At 48.7% G+C, this 22,767-nt stretch overlaps 1 protein-coding gene across 3 annotated transcripts; it reads left to right on the top strand.

The window, feature by feature from the left end:
* The first annotated feature begins 1,205 nt into the window (after positions 1–1,205).
* DGKA (diacylglycerol kinase alpha) lies at positions 1,206–22,756 on the top strand. 3 transcript variants are annotated; one of them, XM_045789916.2, is made up of 24 exons: positions 1,206–1,367; positions 6,750–6,891; positions 7,325–7,398; positions 7,729–7,858; positions 8,129–8,203; positions 8,669–8,718; positions 9,081–9,155; positions 9,344–9,463; positions 9,578–9,692; positions 10,400–10,488; positions 10,618–10,737; positions 10,935–11,033; positions 11,240–11,323; positions 11,526–11,599; positions 11,759–11,833; positions 12,247–12,332; positions 12,424–12,513; positions 20,377–20,537; positions 20,788–20,852; positions 21,094–21,184; positions 21,466–21,664; positions 21,770–21,890; positions 22,085–22,145; positions 22,420–22,756. In XM_045789916.2, the coding sequence occupies exons 2-24, from the start codon at positions 6,828–6,830 to the stop codon at positions 22,501–22,503; spliced, it is 2,202 nt and encodes a 733-aa protein (XP_045645872.1). In that variant the 5' UTR covers positions 1,206–1,367; positions 6,750–6,827; the 3' UTR covers positions 22,504–22,756. The 3 variants fall into 3 exon arrangements, with proteins under 3 accessions (XP_045645872.1, XP_045645871.1, XP_087725211.1); XM_045789915.2 differs by lacking the exon at positions 1,206–1,367 and adding an exon at positions 2,067–2,198; XM_087869085.1 differs by lacking the exon at positions 1,206–1,367 and adding an exon at positions 6,218–6,330.
* Positions 22,757–22,767: the final 11 nt, after the last annotated feature.

Genomic DNA, 22,767 nt, shown 5'->3' with positions numbered 1-22,767 from the left:
TCCTAGTGTTGTTTGCAAGCAAAGCTGAGTGCCTTAAGGCTTAGTATTGTTCTAGATGAGAGGTCCAGGGGCAGAAAACTGGAAGAGGTGCTAGGGCACTTTCTTCTATTGTGTGTTTAGGATGGCTTAGAGTGGGGAGGCTTTACACACACACACACACACACACACACACACACACACACACACACCAAGCCACTCTTTGGTACAGTCCTTAAGCTGGGCTGTGTCTTTGGCCGTCTACAGAACTCAGCACAGGACCTGGTGCATAATGGGCCTTCAAAAGTGCTTATGATTCCTTATGACCAAAGAGGTTATATAGGAGGGAGAAATAGAGGTGCCTGACTGGCTCAGTGGGTAGAGCATGCGACTTGATATGGGTTTTGTGGGTTGAAGCCCCATGTTGGGAGTGGAGGTTACTTTAAAATAATAATTAAAAAAAAAAAAAAAGAAGGGGAGGAAAAGGATAGGGAGTAACAGGGCCCTTATCTTTTTTTTTCTTAAGATTTTATTTATTTATTTGACAGAGAGCAGGAGAGCACAAGCAGGGGGAGTGGCAGAGGGAGAGGGAGAAGCAGGCTCCCTCTGAGCAGGTAGCCCAATGTGGGGCTCCATCCCTGTCCTGGGATCTTGACCTGAGCAAGAGGCAGTTGCTTAACCGACTGAGGCACCCAGGCGTCTCAGGGCCATTGTCTTTTTGAGACTGGGAGACAGGAGTAGAGAGACAGACCTTCTCCATCCCCTGCCTCCCTCAGATCTCCAGTTCAGGTGCAACAATACTTCCAAGCCCTATTACTCGGCGGCTACATTTCTGATAAAAATGGAGTTTTTCCAAGCCTGTAGGGAAACATTCAAGGACTGCTTAGATCCCTCTGTTTCCACTAGAGGGCCTCATGTATTCATTCCTTCTCTCCAACCCCCACCAGAAGTATGCATATACTGTGTGTGTGTGTGTGTGTGTGTGTGTGTGTGTGTGTGCGCGCGCGCGCACATATACACAACATACACACATCACACAGTTCAGCCTTCCAGTCAGAGCTCTCCCCTCCTGCTCTCTTCTACCACCGGGTGTAAGAGGGAAGATTCCAGGAACTCAAGCCCTGTTACTGTGCCCTATTTCAATGAGGGGTAGGAGGGGGTTAGCCTGGGTTGGGGCGGGGCCAGGGAGCAGGATGCCTGGGTCCCCAGTTCCTACCAGTAAGTCCTAGGCCTCTATCTCCCTTGTACTCACTGCCAGCCTCACCGTCGTCTATGCTGCCCCAAGAGCCTTAACAACTTCAGAACAGATTCCAGACGGGAGGACCTGAAAGGATCTTCTCTCACTCCTACTTTTGGCCAGGGCCTTTTATAGCACGTGCCAAGGCCAGCAGGTAAAGTGGGAGGGTTAGGGCATGGAGAAAGAGTGGACGCAGACCAGAGCGCTCTTTGCACCTGAACAACACCTGAATTAAGGGAAGGCCCTGGATCTTGAGAGAAGGAGGTGTACTTACATTGGGGAAAACAAGTCTGAGCCATCTGAGGTTTGGGTTTTAGGGAGGTGAGAAACCTAGACACAAAGGTGGGCCTCAAATAGTGTTAAGCACTGTGATGCCCGTGGGAGGAGGGAGGCATTTGTATCCCAGGATGTAGACTCTGGGACTCTGGGCTTGCTGCGGTGGAAACTTCTGAGTATGAATTCGCTCAATGATGGATGGAAAGGAGTTGGGAAGGGAAGTCCCTGGATGGCAGCAACGAGGAGAGGGTCAGACGTTGCCTGGGTGGGCCCCTGCCAAGCTGTGCCATCAGCGGCCCCGCCCTCTATCTTGACCTCCCAGGGTTGGGAAGAGGGGAGAGGCTGTTGGTGATTAGAAAGAAGGGAAGATGGATAGAAATCGAGCTGTCCCGAGGCGGGGAGAAGAGGAGAAACGCAGGATGTGGAGAAAGTGGCACAGACCAGAGCCCCGGAGATACCGGGGAGGTGGGGGGCTCAGGCTTGGTGACCTGGCAACAGGGGGCCTCTCCAGACTGGCGTTCCCCGGAGTCGGGGGCGCGGGCATTGGGCGCGGGCGGGCCGGCCGGGGCGGGGGGCGGGCAGCTGTGTCGTCAGGAACGGGGCGGCCTCGCGGCGGCCGCGCCTGCCTGCTCCGTCCCCTCCAGCCCCGCTCGGGCTCCAGCTCCCGCGCCGGCGCTTCAGCTCCCACCGCGCGCCCTCCGCAGGCAAGGTAGAGACCCCGCGAGCCCCCCGCGCCTGCCGCCCTCCCACCCCGGGCAGGAGGGGGCGGGCGCCTCGGGAGGGGCCGCCGCCGGGCTGGGGTAGGGCTGCTGGGCGGAGAAGGAGGAAGCCCACAGCTGGAGCGGGTAGCTAGAAGGGTGTGCGCCAGGACGCGGGGGACAGCGGGAGAGCGGGGCCAGAACTCGGTACGCAGCGTCTCCCGCAGACCTTCCCCTCCATCCCCCCTGTCTCGCGGAGGATGGTGAAGCTCGGCTCCTAGGGGCCCGAGTCAAGCGAAGTCCGTTTGGGAACCTCCACAGCGCGGCACGGGTGCTGGAGGGTTCTTGTTTGGCCTCCTGGTCCCCGGCTTCCCACCCCTACCCTTTCCACACCTGTCACCGGGAAGTTTCTGAAACTACCTGGGGCTGAATCCCACTTTTCACCTCTAAATGGGGGAAATGAGCTTTACCGAGGAAGAAATGTGACTACTACTGGGCATCTCCGCAGCCTCAGAACGTATGAGCCCACATCCCCCAACCATGCCAACGTCGTAACTTCCTCCTATACTACACACCGACACACACACCCCACCCCTTGCTCAGGCAGCATTGCCATCTGCAGTGTTTTTGGAGGCTTAGGGAATTCTGACACTTCAAGGCAAACGATTCCGTCCCAGTCCCCCGTCCCCCGGGGCCACTGACCAGCAGCAGGGATGGGCAGGAAAGAATAGACACCCCCACCCCCACCCCCACCCCGGTCCTGGGAAAGAGGAGGAGGATGCAGGCCCTGGTGTAGTTAAGGGATTCAGAAGTCCAGGTAATCAGGCCTGGGCTTGCCTCTTGGGTTTCTTGCTGGGTCAGCCTGAATGTTCCGGGGGCATAGCCGATTCTTGACTAATGGTAAATTTATATTGACTTGAAATGGAAGTGATGGATGTTGAAGTGAAAAAGGAAACTTTAAATGCTTGCACTGGCCTTGGAAATCATATTCATCTCTTGGTTACCAGCAATTTTCGTATTTACTATTTAAAATAAGCTCTAGAAAACAGAGGCACTATGATTTAATAGAATGGACTAAGGACAGGATGTCTAGAGTCTGGGTATGACCCTGAGATTGTGGCTGTCCATCTGGGCCTCAGTTTCCTCCTCTGTAACATTTGAGAGTTGGTACCTCTCAGCTCTGAGGATGTTCTAGGATTTTCTGCCTCCAAGTCAACTTCTTACTTTCTCACCCCAAGTTGGTAGGGGCGGGCAGGGTAGCCAGAGGAGGGAAAGGAAGAATGAGTCACAGATAGCTGGCAGGCTGGCAGCAGACCCCACCCTCCCAACCCTGGCATTCGCCTAGACTAGCCCAGGTTATAGCCTCAGGGCTGGGATGGAGCACGGAGGACAAAATTGGACTTGTTACGGTTCGTTAGGGTGCAGGATCCTATAATTCATCGCCTTTCAGCAAAAGGGGCAGCCAAACTTTTGGTGAGAGAAGTCAGGAGGACAACTGAAAATATCCCAGGAGCTCTTATGTCCAAGGTCCCAGCCCAGCAGTGTCCTTGGACCTTGACAGTCTAGTTTCTAACCACCTCCTCACCCTCCCAAACGCAAAGTGCGGTATCCCAAAACTACATGTCTGTGCCTGAGATGACACAAGGGGGAAAGTGTATGACTGGGCTTCACTGCTGTTGGGAGTCCCTAGGACTGATGCCTTCCTGGCACCATTCTTCCTAATCTCCGGATGTGTTTCTCTATGTACCACCCTCGCATAACAACAACAACAGCTAACATTTACTGAGTTCTTCCTCTGTGCCGTACAACTGCTTCCTCTGTGCCTTACAATTGCTAAGTATATTGCATGTATTATCTTACTTAATCTTCATGCTGTGACTGATTTCTCTAGGTACCCATTTTACCAATGAGGAAGCGGGTTCAGGAAGATGAAATAACTCACCCAAGAGCTAGGATTCTAATCCACGCCTGTCTTATTCAAAAGTCCATTCTCTTAACCTCTACTATAAATTACATGCAAGATCTGGTGGACTAGGAGGGGTTGTTGTGAAAAGAGAGATGTGTCCTCTCTCCTGTTCATCATCCCTCCTTTGCTCTCTCCTTGTCACTTTCTCTCTCAGATTTCCTTTCCTAGAACCTTGGAGCCATCTAAGAATCCCCAGGGGTAATCAGAGAGGCTAATTAAGCCATACGGGCCCAATTAGCCCTAAGACTATTATGTATTCATTAGTCTGTTGGCAGTAGAAGCTGGATTATAGTCATTGAAAAGAGCCAGATGGGTGGAGTCCTTTCTCCAGAATATCAATGTCCCAGGATCCCCTGCTTAGTGTTCCCAGAAAGGGCCCAGAAGAGGAATGGTATACCACATAGACATGGACAGCAGAGGTGTCCCAAGGGCAGAGGCAGCAGGGAAGATTCTTGCACCATCAGAAAGGAAATTCTTGTAGGCCCTAACTGCCTCCTTGAGCCTTACCCAATAAACCCTAAATAAGTGGGCAAAGAGGAGGCAGAAGCCCCAGAAAGAGTGCCACGGTAAGTGCTTTTTAGCAAAATTCATTCATTCAACAAATATCTGTTTAGCACCTCCGATATGTGTTCCAAATTGTTTCCTATTCCCCTGTCAGGATGGATACCGTGGCATCCTATTTAACCATATTTGGACTAATATCTTCCAACCTGTGCTCCCTAACTTTGCACAACGATTTGTACAAACAATATGGAGCCCCTAAAAGACGCTGGGCACTGTTTTAGGTATTGGGGATATAGTGGTGAACAATACTGACAAGTTCCGGCCCTTGTGGAACTTACATTTTGGTAGGAGAAGACAAACATAAACAAAGAAGCAAGTAAATTAGCAAGGTAATTTCCACTGGCAATAAGTTCTATGAAGGAAATGAAGGAGGGTGCTGGGCTACTTTAGGAGGGAAGGATCAGGGAAGGTCTTGAAGGAGCTAACGCTTCAGCCGAGGGAAGAAAGCAGCTCTGTCAAGAGTGGGGAAGGGCGTTCTAGGCAGAGAGAACAGTAAGTGTCATGGCCCTGAGCAGGGGAGAACTTGGCTTGAGGAACAGAAAGGAGGGCAGGGAGATTATTAGAAGGCAGTGTGTGTAGGAGAGAGTGCAGCAAGAGGAGGGCAGAGACAGGCAGGGGCCCCATCACGTGGTTCTTGGGGTAGAGCTTTGACTCCTCCACTTATCACCTGCCTTGGGAAGTCCCAACCTCTTCGAACTCCAGTTTCTTCATGTGAAGAATGGCTCTACCAGGAATTTCTTCTCTCATATGATTTAATTGTGATTGTTCGTACAATAATAGCTACCGTTTCTTGTAGGCCTTCTATATGCAGGTGTCATACTGGGTACTTTTCCCGCGTTATTTGACTTAATCTTCATAACTGTGGCAGATAGGTATCATTCTTCCCATTTTGCAGATGTAATTTGTCCCAGTCACACAGCGGTATCAGAGCTAAGAACGGAACCCAGATATGACTAACTCTAGTTTTTTGGACTCCTAAACGCTCCGTACTATACTAACGTAAGATATTACTGCTATTGCTGTTATTGAATCTTCTTCGAGTCAAGTTGCCCTCTGCGGTGTGGCCCCAGGGCCAGGAGGCACCGAGATCCACGTGATGGCTCCTCCTCGGTCCCTGGATCCCATAGCCGCAAGTTAGGACTCCCTGAACCCTGCTAACCTAGCTGGGTGCAAGGAAAACCCCGCATCTGAGACTCCTGCACTCAGCGCAACCCTCCTACAACTGCGAAGCCAGGCAGATGCTCTGAGCCTTCTTCCCCTACCTCCTCGCAATCTCGCGCGCCTGGGTCCCCGCCCTTCCCCAGTGGAGCTCTGAAGGGCACAGGCGAGGCGGGGCCCGGGGCTGGGGACCTGGCCAGAGCTGGTTCTGTGTCGCGCGTCAGAAGCGCGCTAGAGGTCGTTGAGGGGCGTGGGTGGTTCGGGAAGTGGGTGGCTGAGCGGGGCTGGGGACCGAGGCTGGAGGCGGAGCGAGATGGGGTCGTGGCCGGGGAGGCGTGCCTCAACCGCAGTGAGAACCACCCGAAGGGGCCGAAGGGCCAGGACTGCGGGATCCGAGATGGGAGAGAGCGCGGGCTCGGGAGAGACTGCAGAGACTGGGGGTGGAGGGAGAAAAGGTAGAAACAGGCGAGGGACACACCCACAGAGACACTTAAAGACTGGTAAAGCGGGTGGGAAGGGAGGAGGAGGGGGTGAGGGGTGGGGGAGAGGGATCGGGGGTGAGGGAGTGAGGAGGGGGAGAGTCAGAACGGGATCGAGACAGATTGGGGGAGAAATCAGAGAGCCGGAGAAGGATCCAGAAATGGAGGGGAGAGAGTCAGACATGAGTCAGAGAAACAGAGACAGAGGACAGACTCGGTTAAGGAGAGACAGACATAGGGGAGAGGTATAGGGGGAAAGGAAGAGACTTGGGAGGGACTCAGAGAAGAGGAAAGAACAGAAATAATAATGGGAGTGGAGAATCAACGGAGCAGACAGAAGCAAAGAGGCAGACAGCTGGCTCTTCCCGCTACATAATTGTCTCATCTCCCTCCAGACCTACCGTTGGAAGCAGAGGTGCAGACGCGAGTACTATCAAGCTGCCTTTGTGGTCTTCCTTAAGAAAAAAAGAAAGATGGCCAAGGAGAGGGGCCTAATAAGCCCCAATGATTTTGCCCAGCTGCAAAAGTACATGGAATGTAAGTCTTCCTCTCCATCCTGAAGTTTGGGAGAAATTACCCCAGAGAACCTCTGCTCCTCATCCCCCTGCCCCTGGGTTCCCCAGTGGCCTTAAGCCAGTTGGTTCCTGAGATATGCCTATGGAGGAGAGGGAGGAGAGGGAGATGGGGAGATGGCTGTGGTCTCGGCTTTCCACCCACCTTCTCTGAATGAACCTCGACTGCCTGTTCCAAGTCTCAGAGAAGAGATGTGAACCGAGGTACCACTCTGGAGCATCTGAAATGTTATTCTCTCGATATTTCTCTCTGCATGTCTGTGTTTCTTCCTGGCATTTCTTCTTTCTTCATCTCACTTGAATCTTTTTTCCTGTTGGATGTCTGGGTAGGACTCCATCGGAGGGCTGGGAGAGCCAAACCAGACTAATGCTCTTCCTTCATCCTCTTCACACCCTAGACTCCACCAACAAGGTCAGCGATGTCCTAAAGCTCTTTGAGGATGGTGAAATGGCTGAATATCTCCAAGGAGATGTGAGTGGCAGCTCGGAGATCCTCTCCTTGACCAACTCCTCCCATCTTTGATTTTGCTACTCCGCTGGGATCCCCAACTTCCAGGGATTATTCTGGGCCCACCCCTTTCTGTTCTCCCTCTAGATACCCCAGTGTCCATTGTTACCACAGCTATTGCTATAGGACAAAGCAAGAAATTCTAATTGAGGACTCAGCCTTGAGAAGAAACCATAGTCTGCCTTGGATGCTTCTTAGCTCTACACTTGTTGTCTCTGTCCTTCTACTCCTAATTCTTCAGTCCCCACCTCCCATCCTGCACACTCCCTAGGGTAATGCTTGCTCTCATCATAGGCCATTGGGTACGAGGGATTCCAGCAATTTTTGAAAATCTATCTGGAAGCAGATAACGTTCCCAATCACCTAAGCCTGGCACTGTTTCAATCCTTCAAGATGGGTCACTTAGAAGACACTGTGAAAAATGGTATGGTTATGAAGGTGGGACTGGGCTGGACTTCCAGAAGAAAAGTCAAAGTAGTATGGGTTTGGGGGTGAGAGTTGAATTGAGTTACATGATGGAGGCAGGGTTGGGGAAGAGAGGTGGAGGATGGCCATGCTGGTCTAGGAGCTAGAGGGAGGAAAGTTAAAGGGAAGAGTTGGAACAAAGGAAAAGAGAAGAGCCATAGTGGAGACACGATGACTCTCAGATCTGCTATGGAGACAACCTCAGATCTGCTGTCATTTCTGTAACCAGATGTGGTGTATCTCAGTGATGTCTCCTGCTACTTTTCCCTTCTGGAGGGTGGCCGGCCAGAAGACAAGCTAGAATGTGAGTTCCATCCTGGACTGGGAGAGGGGAAGAGAGGAGAGGGGAGGGGAGGGGGTATTCCCCAGCCTTCCTTCCCTCATTTTTTCAGGATTCCTAAAGGCTGACAGGGCCAGACAAAGGTGGGGCCAGAGAATGGGCCCATTGCCTCTGTTCCCCTACACTCTTTATACCTAATGCCATTCACCATAGTCACCCCAGTTCCCGTGTCCTGTACATTTTCATGTGGGTGGCCTGGGTTTTTCTTGGGTTGTGGGACGTGTATTCTGTCTCCCCTATTAGAGTCACAAAGGGTGGAATCCAGGCCTGTCTCCCCTCCCTTTTTGTCTCCTCTCTCAGTCCCAGCACCAGCCTCTGGCTCTTCATCTAAAAGATGTCTCCCATCTCTTTATTTCCCCTGTATTCTGTTATGAATTTGGGGGGTATCCCTCAGAAACTGACCCTGGCCCCCCCTAAAACACCCTACAGTCACCTTCAAGCTGTACGACACGGACAGAAATGGGATCCTGGACAGCTCAGTGAGTTGGGGGACCTGTATGCTGGCCAAGGGAGTATGTGTCCATTTGTCTGTACCCTCCTGTCCCAACTCTTCCAGGATCTTAAGAAGCAGAGGAGGCTAGAGGGAGAAGCCAAGTCCTCCAGTACTAAATTTGGGAGTGGGTCCCCAGCTCTTGGCTCCTAAGAGAGGAGGCTAGAGACATGGATTGGGGGCTGCCTTGCACACATACCACGCACAGAGACACTCATTTACTTGGCAGTGACACCTGAGAATGAGAGGTGGCCCTCGGGGTGGAACCCAGGAACCCTGATTTCTAGAGGAGAGTTTGAATGGTGGTAGTGAGGTGGGATATGGCTGTGGCTCTTACCTCTTGGCCCCCAGGAAGTGGACAGAATCATCATACAGATGATGCGAGTGGCTGAATACCTGGATTGGGATGTGTCTGAGCTGAGGCCGGTAAGGCAGTTTTTCCTTCGTGGCCCTCCTTTGGCCTTCTCCCTGGTGAGTCCTGCAACTACCCTATCCCGTTTCTGACAGGCAGCCGGTTCCCTTGGCAAGGATGGCTGGGCTCGGTGTCCTAGGGGGCAGAGGTGTCCGATCTGAGGGGCCTCTCACACCAAAAGTCCCCTCCATTCCCTGCTCAGATTCTCCAGGAGATGATGAAAGAGATTGACTATGATGGCAGTGGCTCCGTCTCCCTCGCTGAGTGGCTGCGGGCTGGGGCGACCACCGTGCCGCTGCTAGTGCTGCTGGGTCTGGAGATGGTGAGTAGGAGAGACTTGTGGAGATGGGGTAAGATAGTTGCCTGGGGTTGTGTGTGCCAGAGGCTGGCGCTGTAAGGGCTTAGGCCCTCCCTAGCATCTGCTGTGTCCTCCCAGACTCTGAAGGACAATGGGCAGCACCTGTGGAGACCCAAGAGGTTCCCCCGACCGGTCTACTGCAACCTGTGCGAGTCGAGCATTGGTCTTGGCAAACAGGGGCTGAGCTGTAACCGTGAGTGATGGGGCCTGGGAGTGTAGGGGCAGAAGGGCAGCCCAGCTATCGGCAGGAATATGCTGCTTTGATCTTCGAGAGATCTGGGTTCGAATCCTGGGCTCTGCCATTGACTATTTAGGTGGGAAAGCCACACAACTTTCTCTTCCTTTCTTTCTTTCTTGAAGTCTAGTTGACCCATGGTGTTACATTAGTTTCAGGTGTGTGACATTGCCACATGACTTCTTTAAGCCTCGATATAAAACGAGGTTTCAAAAATAAATAAAAATAAATAAAAAATAAAAATAAATGAGGTTTTTCTCAACTGAAAATGAGGTAACTGTGAGCATTAAATAAGTGGATGCAGGGAAAGCACTTCTCATGGTGCATGTTCATACTATTAAGTCTGCAATAAAAATTAGCTGCTATTATTATTGTTATTGCTATTGTTAAATCTAGGCCTCCTTTGCATCTTCCAGCTGAGTTCCTGGCATTTAGAAGGAGTGGGGATAGGCATTTGGTAGCAATTGCTCTTTCACGGGAAGAGCGAGCAAAAGGCACAGGTCTCGGAGGTGAGCCCCCACCTCAAACTTTAATTCTCTACCACACTCTCACAGCAAGGGCTTGTATGTCTTGTTTAAGTGAATGATCCTGCCTCACACCCAGGTAAAGAGGAAATAGGGGGAGGGGCTGTAACTGAGTCTCTGACCTTCTTCCTTCTCGCCCAGTCTGTAAGTACGTCGTTCACGACCAGTGTGCCATGAAGGCCTTGCCTTGTGAGGTCAGCACGTACGCCAAGTCTCGGAAGGACATCGGTGTGAGTGATCCCACGTCCGCCCCAAACCACCCACATCCCGGCCCTGGCCTTTGGCCCGTTGCTGCCCTCAGCCCTTCCCCAAGTCCCTGCTCAGACCCTTTCAGACAAGGGATTGCCTTTCTCCCCAAGATCCAATCGCATGTGTGGGTGAGAGGAGGCTGTGAGTCCGGCCGCTGCGACCGCTGTCAGAAGAAGATCCGCATTTACCACAGTCTCGTTGGACTGCATTGTGTGTGGTGCCACCTAGAGGTCAGTTTGGGAGCTCACCAGCCTCTGCCTCGGATCTCGTCCCTAAACTGCCTTCTGCACTGGTCTCCCCGACTGCATCTCCCTCACAGCCACAGTTGCCCTTGCTCCTAAGGGCTCTCTTTCCAGTACTAGACCCTCAGAGTTGAGAGGTGAGGAGGTCTCCTCCATAATGTCTGTATGCCCACCTTGTCTTTCAGATTCATGATGACTGCCTACAAGCCATGGGTCATGAATGTGACTGTGGGCTGCTCCGGGATCATATCCTGCCTCCATCTTCCATCTATCCCAGTGTCCTGGTGAGACCCTTGGGCAGTGGCTCAGAGAAGACAGGAGGAGTGCTTCCCTGATTTAAACGCACACACACACACACACACACACACACACACACACCATGCCATTTATAGCAGAGAGCCTATAATTTTAGGATTCAATCAGGCCCTTATCTGTTTAGGGATTCACATACAATCCAGTTTTCCTTCCCTTTGCTTCCCTCCCTTTCTAGGCCTCTGGACAGGAGCGTAAAATTAGCAAAACAAGCCAGAAGACCGTGGATGACTTAAATTTGAGCACCTTTGAGGCTCTGCGGGTACATGAAGGGAGTGGGTTTTTCTTGACTGGAGCCCTCAGAGGAGGGAATGAAGTGGGAAAAGTGGGGGATGGCGCCTGTTCGCTAGAAGCCCCACTGTGGTTGGGGAGGGGGAAAGCACCTTGGGGGCAGGCCAGCCTTCTGCCACTGTCTTTGAAAAAAATCCCGTTTTCCTTATCCTTGTTTATTTTCCAAAATGCAGATTGACCCTGTTTCTAACACCCACCCACTTCTGGTCTTTGTCAACCCTAAGAGTGGCGGGAAGCAGGGGGAGAGGTGAGAAGAGATATACTGGGTCTTCTAAGATGAAGAAGGAGGACCGATGAGGTTGGGAATCTGTGTGTATGGAGGGGACATACCTTGAGGAGGACATCAAGAGGGTGGAGTACAGATTGTCCATCGCCTACCATAAACTCTCCTTTTCCCCTAATACAGAGTGCTTTGGAAATTCCAGTATCTACTAAATCCTCGACAGGTATTCAACCTCCTAAAGGATGGTCCTGAGCCAGGGTGAGTACAGGTTAGGGGCTGTATCACAGTGTTTGTATGGGTCTGCCTGTGTGTGTTGGGGGAGAGCAGAAAATAATACATGTTGGGAGGACAGGGCTAGGGGACCCCAAGGAAGCAGAATTCAGAATGCTGCTTTTACTAGGGTCACTAGTAAAATCCCCATACCCCTGAGTTCTGTGGTTCATCTTTGTTCTGCTCTCAAAACATAAAGACACCAGTTTCTCCCTAACCACTGAGGAGTGGCTGTAACTTTCCCCATTGTACTTTTTCTCTGACCTTAACAGAAACAAGTCTTTTGACAAAGGGAAAGGGGGTCATAAGGAATGAGAGATAAGAAGTAATCTGCCTGTCCAAGAGTTGGTAGACACAATCCTATTGTCCTTCCTCATCTTCTCTCTTCCCTTTTATCGCAGGCTCAGATTCTTCAGGGATGTTCCCGGTTGCCGGATTTTGGTGTGCGGTGGAGATGGCACAGTAGGCTGGATTCTAGAGACCATAGGTCAGTACTGGGAGAGGCTCTGGGAAGGGCACTGGGGCACTGGCGTCCTAAAGCTAACTCCCTCCATCCTTCTCCTGACCTGCCTCCCTAGACAAAGCCAACTTGCCTGTTGTGCCTCCTGTTGCTGTGTTGCCCCTGGGCACTGGAAATGATCTGGCTCGTTGCCTAAGATGGGGAGGAGGTAAGTGGTTAGAAATTGTTTTCCTGGGACGTAGGGAGAGTTGGGTAGGAAGGGAAAGGCACATAGAGAAGATGTCTAGGCATTGTTATATGAAGAGGGTTGGGGAAGAGAGGCACGGATGGGTGGTTACCAAAGTGGGTTGTCCCCAAGGAAGAAAGCTTGGGACGAAGCAAAGACCACAGTCTGAATCCAGAAGGGTCAGGATACAGTCCTCTTCCCTGTATACCTAAAAATATCCTTCTGTTTCTCCCAACCAATTCTTAGGGCTCAGAGAATCAAGGAATACGGAGGACAGTGTGGGAATAAGAAAGGTTGTATAAGAGCTAAACCAGATGTTCAGTGATGGAGCTAGCAGGGAGCTCGGACATGATTCATTCAACCACTCAGCTGGTTAATCAGGGGTCATTCATTCATTTATAATCATTTCTTCCCAAGTCAATTGCAACAGTCTCTTAAATATATTCTGATTTCTAGACTCTTTCTAGGGTCCCTTCAAACAGAAAGAGTTCAAGGGGTGGTATTGGTAGATAAAGAGGTAAGGGTGGGGCAGGTTGAGTTTGAGGTATCTTCGTTTGAGGCTGTTGGACTCAGAGTCCAGCTCTGAGATCTTGCAGAAGTTATGGAATAGGGGTGCTAAGGAGAGTGAAAGGCATTCTAGGTAGAAGTTGTGTAAGGCCAGAGGAGCCACCAAACAGCAAGGTAGTACAGGAATCAGGGAGTGTGAGTCGTTCATTATGACTGGGACACGCAGTGCAAGGTGGGGAATGGGGAGAGGAAGGACTGAGTTGAACCAGGTCCAGATTATGGAGGGTCATGAATGCTGTGCTGAGTTTTTTTATCCTGCCAGAGTTTGAAAGCAGACTGCCCACAGAAATGATCTGTATTGTTTTGCATTGTTGCCTTGCAGTGTTTTAAATTTTTTAAATCTTGCTTATTTCTGAGAAGTGGGTCATATGTTCTTTAGTTCACCACAGTCTTCTCAGCTCCCCGCTATTCACTCATTCACTTCACCTTTCTAGCCACTGAGGCATTTGAATGTGCAAACCCTGAATCATGGGGAACTCTTGAACTCATGAAAAATGTAACTCAAACTAAAAATAGGTATATATATATATATATATATGCCTGTTTATATATACTATATACAAATTGTGTTTTCTATATATATGTAATAAAAATTATTGTGTATATAATATATTACTTCAAAATGTAGAAATATCTGTGAGTACATATTATAATCTAAATATGGTATTTAGGGGCACCTGGGTGGCTCAGTCGGTTAAGCATCTGCCTTAGGCTGAGGTCATGATCTCAGGGTCCTGAGATCAAGCCCTGAGTCAGGCTCCCTGCTCAGCGGGGAGTCTGCTTCTTCCTCTCCTTCTCCCTCTGTCCCTTCCCACTGCTCATGCTCTCTCTCTCTCTCACTCATTCTCTCTCTCAAATAAATAAAATCTTCTTTAAAAAAATAAATCTTATATATAAACATAGGACCAATTTTTTTTTACCAGTTTTTTTTTTTTTTAGATTTATTTATCTGAGAGAGGGCAAGCAGGGGGAGGGACAGAAGGAGAGGGAGAGAGAGGTAGAGATGCAGACTCCCTGCTAAGCACGGAGCCCGCCTCAGGGCTCTGATCCCATTATCCTGAGATCATGACCTGAGCCGAAATCAAGATTCAGATGCTTAAAGGACTGTGCCACCCAGGTGCCCCTGGCCAGTTTTTAAATCTTCCACATCTAACTTTGTGTTTACTTAAAATATTAGGCACTTTGAAATTATGTATTTCACTGTGCGTTCTGCAAATGAGACTCTCAAAGCAGTTTCTGCCAATTCAACCTAAATCATGAAATAATGATAAATAATGGTATAAATGCAACACTAAATTTGTGTTGCTATTGAAAAAAAATCATAAGATTTGAAGAGGAGGAGATGAAAGGAGAACCACAATGGGAGCTCTGTGGAGGATAGATTGGAAGAAGGAGACAGGATAAGAAATTACCTGTAGGGGCACCTGGGTGGCTCAGTCGTTAAGCATCTGCCTTCAGCTCAGGGCGTGATCCTGGCGTTGTGGGATCGAGCCCCACATTGGGCTCCTCCGTGGGAAGCCTGCTTCTTCCTCTCCCACTCCCCCTGCTTGTGTTCCCTCTCTCGCTGGCTGTCTTTCTCTCTCTCTCTCTCTGTCAAATAAATAAATAAAATCTTTAAAAAAAAAAAAAGAAATTACCTGTATTACAACAGTCTGGTCAAAAGACACTGAACACCAAAGCAAGGGCAACGGCAGGGCAGTTTATGTGGTAGAAACCACAATACTTGGTAACTAGTGGCTGGTGGAGGAGGAGGTGAAGACAAGTCTAGCACATTTTCTGGTTTGTGGACTGAGCATATGGGACGCCTTCTAAGGTAGAGCATACAGGAGGGGTTTAAGGAAGACGGACAGAGCATACGGTTTAAGGAAGATGGATTCCGTTTTGGACATGTTAAGTTGAGGTGTCAGTGGAGCACCCAGATGGAAGTGTGTGGTGACTAGTTACAAATAGGTATTATTAGGAAGATGCATGTTTGAGAGTCATCTGCTCCTAGGAGGTAATTGCCATCCTGAGAGCAGGTGAGTTACCCAGGGAAAGAGGTAAAAAGAGAAGATGGACAAGGTTGCAATATTCTAGTAAAACACCCTATTTAACAGTTGAGCAGAGGAAAATGCATTATTAAAGAAGTCTGTGTTCGTGTACTATTCACTATAAGAAATCACCATAAATAGTGGCTTAAAATGACACAAATTTATCGTCTTATAGTTCTGGAGGTCAGAAGTCCAAAATAGGTCCCACTGCGCTAGAATCAAGGTGTTAGCAGGGCTGTGTTTTTTCTAGAGGCTCCAGGAGAGAATTCTTTGCCTTGCGTTTTCCAGTTTCTAGAAGCTGCCTGCATTCCTGGGCTCATGGCTCCGCTTTCAACCCTCAGTGTTATCACTCCAACCTCTGTTTTCATTGTCACATCGCCTTCCGTGACTCTTATTTCTTACCTTCGTCTTTCACTTATAAGTAAGGACCCCTGTGATTATATTGGGCCTGCCCAGATAATCCAGGATAATCTCCCGCATTAAAAATCCTTAATTTAGGGGCAGCTGGCTGGCTCAGTCAGTAGAGATTGATCTCCAGGTCATGAGTTCAAGCCCCATTTGGGTGTCTAGCTTACTATTTAAGAAAAAAAAATCCTTAATTAAATCCCATTAGCGAAGTCTCCTTTGCCATGTAAGGCAACATATTCACAGACTCTGGAGATAAGAATGTGGACATCTGGGGTGCCTGGGTGGCACAGCGGTTAAGCGTCTGACTTCGGCTCAGGGCGTGATCCCGGCGTTCTGGGATTGAGCCCCACATCAGGCTCCTCCGCTATGAGCCTGCTTCTTCCTCTCCCACTCCCCCTGCTTGTGTTCCCTCTCTCGCTGACTGTCTCTAGCTCTGTCGAATAAATAAATAAAATCTTTAAAAAAAAAAGAAAAGAATGTGGACATCTTTGGGGCACCCGGCTGGCTCAGTCGGTAGAGCGTGCAACTCTTGATCTTGGAGTTGTAGGGTTTTGTTTTGTTTTGTTTTTTTAAGATGTTATTTATTTATTTGACAGAGAAAAGCGAGAGAAGGAAAACAAGCAGGGGGAGTGGGAGAGAGAAGCAGGCTTCCCACCGAGCAGGGAGCCTGATGCAGGGCTGGATCCCAAGACCCTGGGATCATGACCTGAGCTGAAGGCAGACACTTAACAACTGAGCCACCCAGTCGCCCCTAAGGGTTGTAGTTTTGAGCCCCACATTGAGTGTAGCAATTACTTAAAAATAAAATCTTAAAAAAAAAAAAGACACAGGGGCGCTGGGTGATTCTGTTGATTAAGCATCTGACTCTTGGTTTCGGCTCAGGTCATAATCTCCAGGTGGGACGATCTCAGGCTGGGCTCCCCTTTCAGGCTGGGGAGTCTGCTTCCCCTCTCCCTCTGCCCCTTCCCCCTACTTGAGGGCAAAGGTGCATGCATGCTCCCTCTCTCTGAAATAAATAAATCTTAAAAAAAAAAAAAAGACTGCAGACATCTTTAGGGGCCATTATTCTGCCTACCACAGATACTAAGAAGGAACGGTCAGAGAGGGTCTGTAACTTAGAGAATGGTATTTTAGAGACCAAATCAGGAGTTTCAAGAGTTAAGGTGAGAACTAAAGATATACTCTTGGTTTTGGCAGGAATTATTGGCAATCTTTGCCAGAAGAGTTTCAGCAGGGTGGCATGGTGAAAGGCAAATTATAGTGGGGGTGAACCATCAGTGGAATGTGAGGAAGTGGAGACTTACTTTTTTTAATCTTTTTTTTTTTCGTGATTACAAAAATAATGTTTACATGTTTGTGGTAAAAAATAATTCAAACATTTCAGATATACATGCCAAAAAAGTTCCCTGTAATCTATTACCTAAAGTTTTGGAATCTATTCCTCCATGTTTTTCTTTCTAGACACATAATAATTTGTACTTAAACAATGAGGTCATCCTATTGATGTTTTTCTTCTTTTTTTAAAACAAAACAGTTCATCTTGGTTATCATTATTTTCAATGCAGTCAGATTTACCTCACTCTTTAGTACTGAATAGCATTCCACTGTGTGGGTACGCCATAGTTTATTTAACCTGTCCCTACTGATAGACATTTAGGTACTGGCCAGTGTTTTATTACCAACCATGCTACAGTGAACACCTTGCATGTCTATCTCTGCACACAGATGTGAGAATTTCTCTAGGAGGTATTTCTAGAATTGCTCGCTCAGAGTATGAACATTTTACATTTGGCTAGTTATTTTCTTCTTAAAAGTTATACAAATAAAAAGGGACGCCTGGGTGGCTCAGTCAGTTAAGCATCTGCCATTGGGTCAGGTCATGATCCCAGGGTCCTGGGATCAAGCCCCGCATCAGCCTCCCTGCTCAACGGGAAGTCTGCTTCTCTCTCTCCCTCTGCTGCTCCCCCTGCTTGTGCTCTCTCTCTATCTCTCTCTCTGTCAAATAAATAAAATCTTTTTAAAAATAAATAAAAGTTATACAAATAAAAAATAAATAAAAGTTAAGCAAATAATATATCAGTACATTTTCACTGTAAAAGACTTCACAAACTAAAATGTATAAGTGTTCACGTAGAGGTCTCTTCCCCCTACTCCCCACCAAATTCCATGTCCTTCCCCAGAGATAACCACTGTGTCCTATTTGCATCTGTTTTCCTCTCTTTATATGTACACACACATACACACACAACTTTTATTTATTTATTTTTATTTATTTACTTGAGAGAGAGAGTGAGCGAGAGAGGGAGGAAGAGAGCGAATGCACATGAGCCAGGGGAAGGGAAGAGAAAGGGAAAGGGAAGGGAAGAGAAACAGACTCCCTGCTGAGCAGGGAGTCCGATGCAGGACTCAATCCCAGGACTCCGGGATCACAACCCAAGCCAAAGGCAGACGCTTAACCACCCTCTGAGCCACCCAGGCGCCCCCCACACAACTTTTAAACAAACATAAATGGAAACATACTACAGAGATTGTTCTGGGACTTCTTTTTTCATTGAATAATATGTCTCGGAGATCTTTCCATGTTAGTACGTATAGATTACCTTTTATATTCAATAGCTGTACATTATTTCTTGGCCTGGATTTGCCATAATTTATATAACCTTCCCTGGCTGAAGGGCATTTAGATTGTTCAGTTTTTTGCTGCTTTAGAGAGTACCTCAGCAAACATCCTTGTACACACATCTCTGTTCACACAAACATCCATTTCTGAAGGAGAAATTCCTGAAAGTGGAATTGCTGCATCAAAGTATTGTTTCAAAAAAATTTGATAAGTTGTGATAAAAATTGCCAAATTGCCTTCCAAAAATGAAATACCAATTTATGCTCCAACTAACAGCACATGAGAGTGCTGGTTTACTCATAATCTCAATAACACTTAGTTTTCCCAATCTCTTTATACTTTGTCAATACAATAGGCAACAAAAAGTTAAGTAATTGTTTTAATTTCTAATTTTTTTAATTGTAAGTGATAATGAGCATCTTTTTTTTAAAGATTTTATTTATTTGAGAGAGAGAGCACGAGCAGGGAAAGGGGAAGGGTCAGAGGGAGATGGAGAAGCAGACTCCCCACTGAGCAGGGAGCCTGATGCAGGGCTTGATCCCAGGACCCTGAGATCATGACCTGAGCCTAAACCAAGAGTCGGCTGAGACACCCAGGCATCCCCAGTACTGAGTGTCTTTAATCTGCATATTGGTCATTTGTATTTCTTCTTCTGTGATTGGCTTATTTGTATTATTTGCCCATTTTCTATTGACTTTTTAGATTTAGTGATTTATAAGCATTTTTTGAATGTTGGGGAAGTTAATCTGTTATATGTGCTGCAGATATTTTTTCCCAGTTTGTAAATTTCTTAGGTGTGTTTATTTATTTAACCATACAGAAGTATTAAATTTTAAAGATTGATTTATTTATTTATTTTTGAGAAAGAGAGAAGGGGGAGGGGCAGAAAGTCGAGGGAGAGAGAGAATCCCAATCAGACTCCCCACTGAGCATGGAGCCTGATGTGGGGCTTGACCCCACAACCCTGAGATCATGACCCTAGCCAAAGCCAAGAGTCAGACACTCAACCAACTAAGATACCCAGGTGCCCCCGGAAGTTTTAAATTTTAATATAATTGTATTTGTCAGTCTTTTCCTTTTTTGGCTCCCAGTTTTGTATTATGCTCTAGAACAGCCTTTTCCACTCAAAGACTTTAAAAACATGCACTCCTGTCTTCTGCTAGCTCTAATTCTTCTTCTTCTTCTTCTTCTTCTTCTTCTTCTTCTTCTTCTTCTTCTTCTTCTTCTTCTTCTTCTTCTTCTTTTTTTTGCATGTAAATTCTCTGACCCATCTTGAATTTATTTTGGTATAAAGAGTGCCTTCTCCATCCAGCACCCTTTATTGGATAATCTTTTCCCCATGTCTTTAAATGCTATCATATACTAAATTCCCATAGATACTTGAGGCTATTGGTAGGTACTCTGTTCCTTACTACTGAACTTTTTATTCTATTTGCTGTGCCAGCGTCACAGGGTTTTGATACCACTGCTTCATACTGTGTTCTCTCTGGTAGATTAGGGAAAGAAAGTGTGTGTGAGAGAGAGGGAGAATCCTTATTCATCACTCATCTTTTTCAGCATTTTGTATTTTCCTGGCTGTTTCCTCTAATCTTTCAGATGAATTTTGGTGTTATTGTTAGATGCATACACATTGGAAACTTCCACTCTCTCTGACAGTTTGGAGAAAAGGGTCAGCAGGGGCTGACCTTAAGACTGCTCCATGGGAGGGGAGCCTGGCTGGTTCAGTCAGTAGAGCATACGACTCTTGGTCTCAGGGTCATGAGTTTGAGCCCCACATTGGACATAGAGCTTACATTTTAAAAGAGAGAGAGAGAGATTCGTCTGTGGGAGCTAGGACCAAGCTTCCTTCCTTCCTTCCTTCGTTCCTTCCTTCCTTTCTTTTTTTAAAGATTGATTGATTGATTGATTGATTTATCAGATAGAGAAAGAGCACAAGCAGGGGGAGAGGCAGGCAGAGGAAGAAGCAGGCTCCCCACTGAGCAGGGAGCCTGATGTGGGACTTGATCCCAGGACCCTGGGATCATGACCTGAACCAAACACAGACACTTAACCAGCTGAGCCACCCAGGCATCCCACACCCTGCCCTTCCACTGGTTAGGGCTTGGAGGGTCTGCAGAAGCAAGGCAGAGGATCTTTGGGAATTCATGGGGCTGGGAGCTGAGAAGAGGGCCCTCTGAGACCCATGGCTCAGTTCTAACCTGTCTTCTCCCCCATCCCTAGGATATGAGGGACAGAATTTGGGGAAGATCCTCAAGGATTTAGAGATGAGTAAGGTGGTACATATGGATCGATGGTCCGTGGAGGTGATACCTCAACAAACTGAAGAAAAGAGTGACCCAGTCCCCTTTCAAATCATCAATAACTACTTCTCCATCGGTGTGGTCAGTGAAGTGGGATATGGGGGCTAGGGAGGAAGTCTGGGTTCAGCAGCAAGAAGCTAGAGCTGGTTAGAAAGAGGAGGTAGAGGTTAAGGGAGCTGTGACGCAGGGAAAAGGGGGGTGGGGTACAGTGGCGTGAGTTGCAAGAAAAGAACATGGGACATACTGCTGCCGAATGGGGGAGTTAAAGAGAGAGTATTCTGTGCTGGGAGAGGAGGCAGGCCTCTGATCCTACATGCCCTGAACTCCCCAGGATGCCTCTATTGCTCACCGATTCCACATCATGCGAGAGAAATATCCTGAGAAATTCAACAGCAGGTGAGGGAAAGGGGGGTGGAGGTGGACATACACAGTGGCAGGGACCAGGTTGTGGCCCAGTTTGACTCAGAGCACGTGGACGGGCAGTGGCATCTCTGAGAAGCCCCTCAACCAAAGCCGTCCTCTTCCCTAAAGGATCGGAGTCAGGAGGTTGATGTCCTTCCCTGTCACTTAGCCGTTCTCTGCCAGCACTGTGTAACTTGTCCCCTCCCTCTTGGGCCTTACGTTGGGGCTGACGCAGAATGAAGAACAAGCTGTGGTACTTCGAATTCGCCACTTCTGAATCCATCTTCTCAACGTGCAAAAAGCTGGAGGAGTCTTTGACAGTCGAGGTGGGTGTGATGAGACCCAGCCCTACATGCCTTTCACTTTCTTCTGTCGTGGTCTCTCCCTCCACAGGTGCCCTCAGGAACTTCCCCTATCCTTGAACCTATACTTTGACCTCCCAGCTCTCCAATCCCAATTTCCCAGGTTCTCAACACACTGGTCCCTATTTTCTGCCATCCTTTGCAAACCCCCAACTCCTGGCCTTCCCAGTTTGTCCTCTGGTGGAGGGAGGGGTCGCATCCATGGTTATGCCAGGAGGTGAGGCTTTGTGCTCTCCTCTTCTCAGATCTGTGGGAAACCACTGGATCTGAGCAACCTGTCCCTAGAAGGCATCGCAGTGCTGAACATCCCTAGCATGCATGGTGGTTCCAACCTCTGGGGTGATACCAAGAGACCTCATGGAGATACCCATGGGATCAACCAGGCCTTAGGCGCTGCGGCTAAAGTCATCACTGACCCGGATATCCTGAAAACCTGTGTACCAGGTAAGCAGCCTTGGGAGCTGGGTGGGCAGGACCAAGGGCAAGGCGTGGCTCCCTTTGGAGGCACCCCACTCCTGCAAAACCTCTCTCCTTACTTCCCACCCCCAGACCTAAGTGACAAGCGGCTGGAAGTAGTCGGGCTGGAGGGTGCAATTGAGATGGGCCAGATTTATACCAAGCTCAAGAATGCTGGACATCGGCTGGCCAAGTGCTCTGAAATCACCTTCCAGTAAGGAAAACTCTGGCCGGGGGCTCTGAGGGAAGTAGTAGGGCCAGGAGAGCAGACGGGTCATGGGATGGTGGGGGGGAGCTGTACTAGGAGATCTTCCTCGGTAACAAAGGGTCTCAAAACCAAGCTAAGAAACAGAGTTTTGGTATTCAGTTGGTAAAGAATTTCCACCTATCTGCCTTGGCCTCCCACAGCACCACAAAAACCCTCCCCATGCAAATCGATGGAGAACCTTGGATGCAGACGCCCTGTACAGTGAGTATTGCTTATACCTGCCCAAAACTGAACCCTCAGGCTTCATGGATCCTAAACCTCCATTCCACAGCTTCCTTACTCCATCCCAATGTCTCAGGTTCCCCTGTGCACCATTCCTCCCAAATCGTGATTTCTTAGCCCCTGGCCTTCCTGCCGTGGCCTCTCTAGGACCCTGGCGACTCCCCCTCACCCCACAGATTTTCCCTCAAATCTCTACTGCTCCAGTCCCAAGGGAACCAGGTCCTGCCTCTGAACATGCCCCCTTCCCTTCCAGATCAAGATCACCCACAAGAACCAGATGCCCATGCTTGTGGGCCCACCCCCTCGCTCCTCCAATTTCTTTGGCTTCTTATGCTGAGGGGGACACCTCAGCCTCCAAGCCAGCCTTGAACCCACCTCTTCATCCCTGGACTCTACTCTTAGGCTCTGTACATTGCTGCCACACCCTCCTGCCAGCTCAGGGGAGTGTTCCTTCACCCTCACAGTATTTATTATCCTGCACCGCCTCCACGATTCCCCATGCACACGTGCGTGTGCACGCGCGCACACACACACACACACACACACATATTGAAAGTGCCTCATCTGAATAAAATGGCGTTTTCCCCCCACTGGGGTATCT

Source organism: Ursus americanus, chromosome 17 (assembly GCF_024610735.1).
Source record: "Ursus americanus isolate L20-20 chromosome 17, mUrsAme1.1.p, whole genome shotgun sequence".
In the NCBI taxonomy this organism is placed as follows: Eukaryota; Metazoa; Chordata; class Mammalia; order Carnivora; family Ursidae; genus Ursus; species Ursus americanus.
This window is presented reverse-complemented; position numbering and strand designations above follow the sequence as displayed.

Coding starts and splice junctions, on each gene's coding strand:
- DGKA (XM_045789916.2), top strand. CDS start 6,828: ATGGCCAAGGAGAGGGGCCTAATAAGCCCCAATGATTTTGCCCAGCTG. Junction 9,693..10,399: donor ACAGGGGCTGAGCTGTAACC/GTGAGTGATGGG, acceptor CTTCTCGCCCAG/TCTGTAAGTACGTCGTTCAC. Junction 11,324..11,525: donor GCACCTTTGAGGCTCTGCGG/GTACATGAAGGG, acceptor TCCAAAATGCAG/ATTGACCCTGTTTCTAACAC.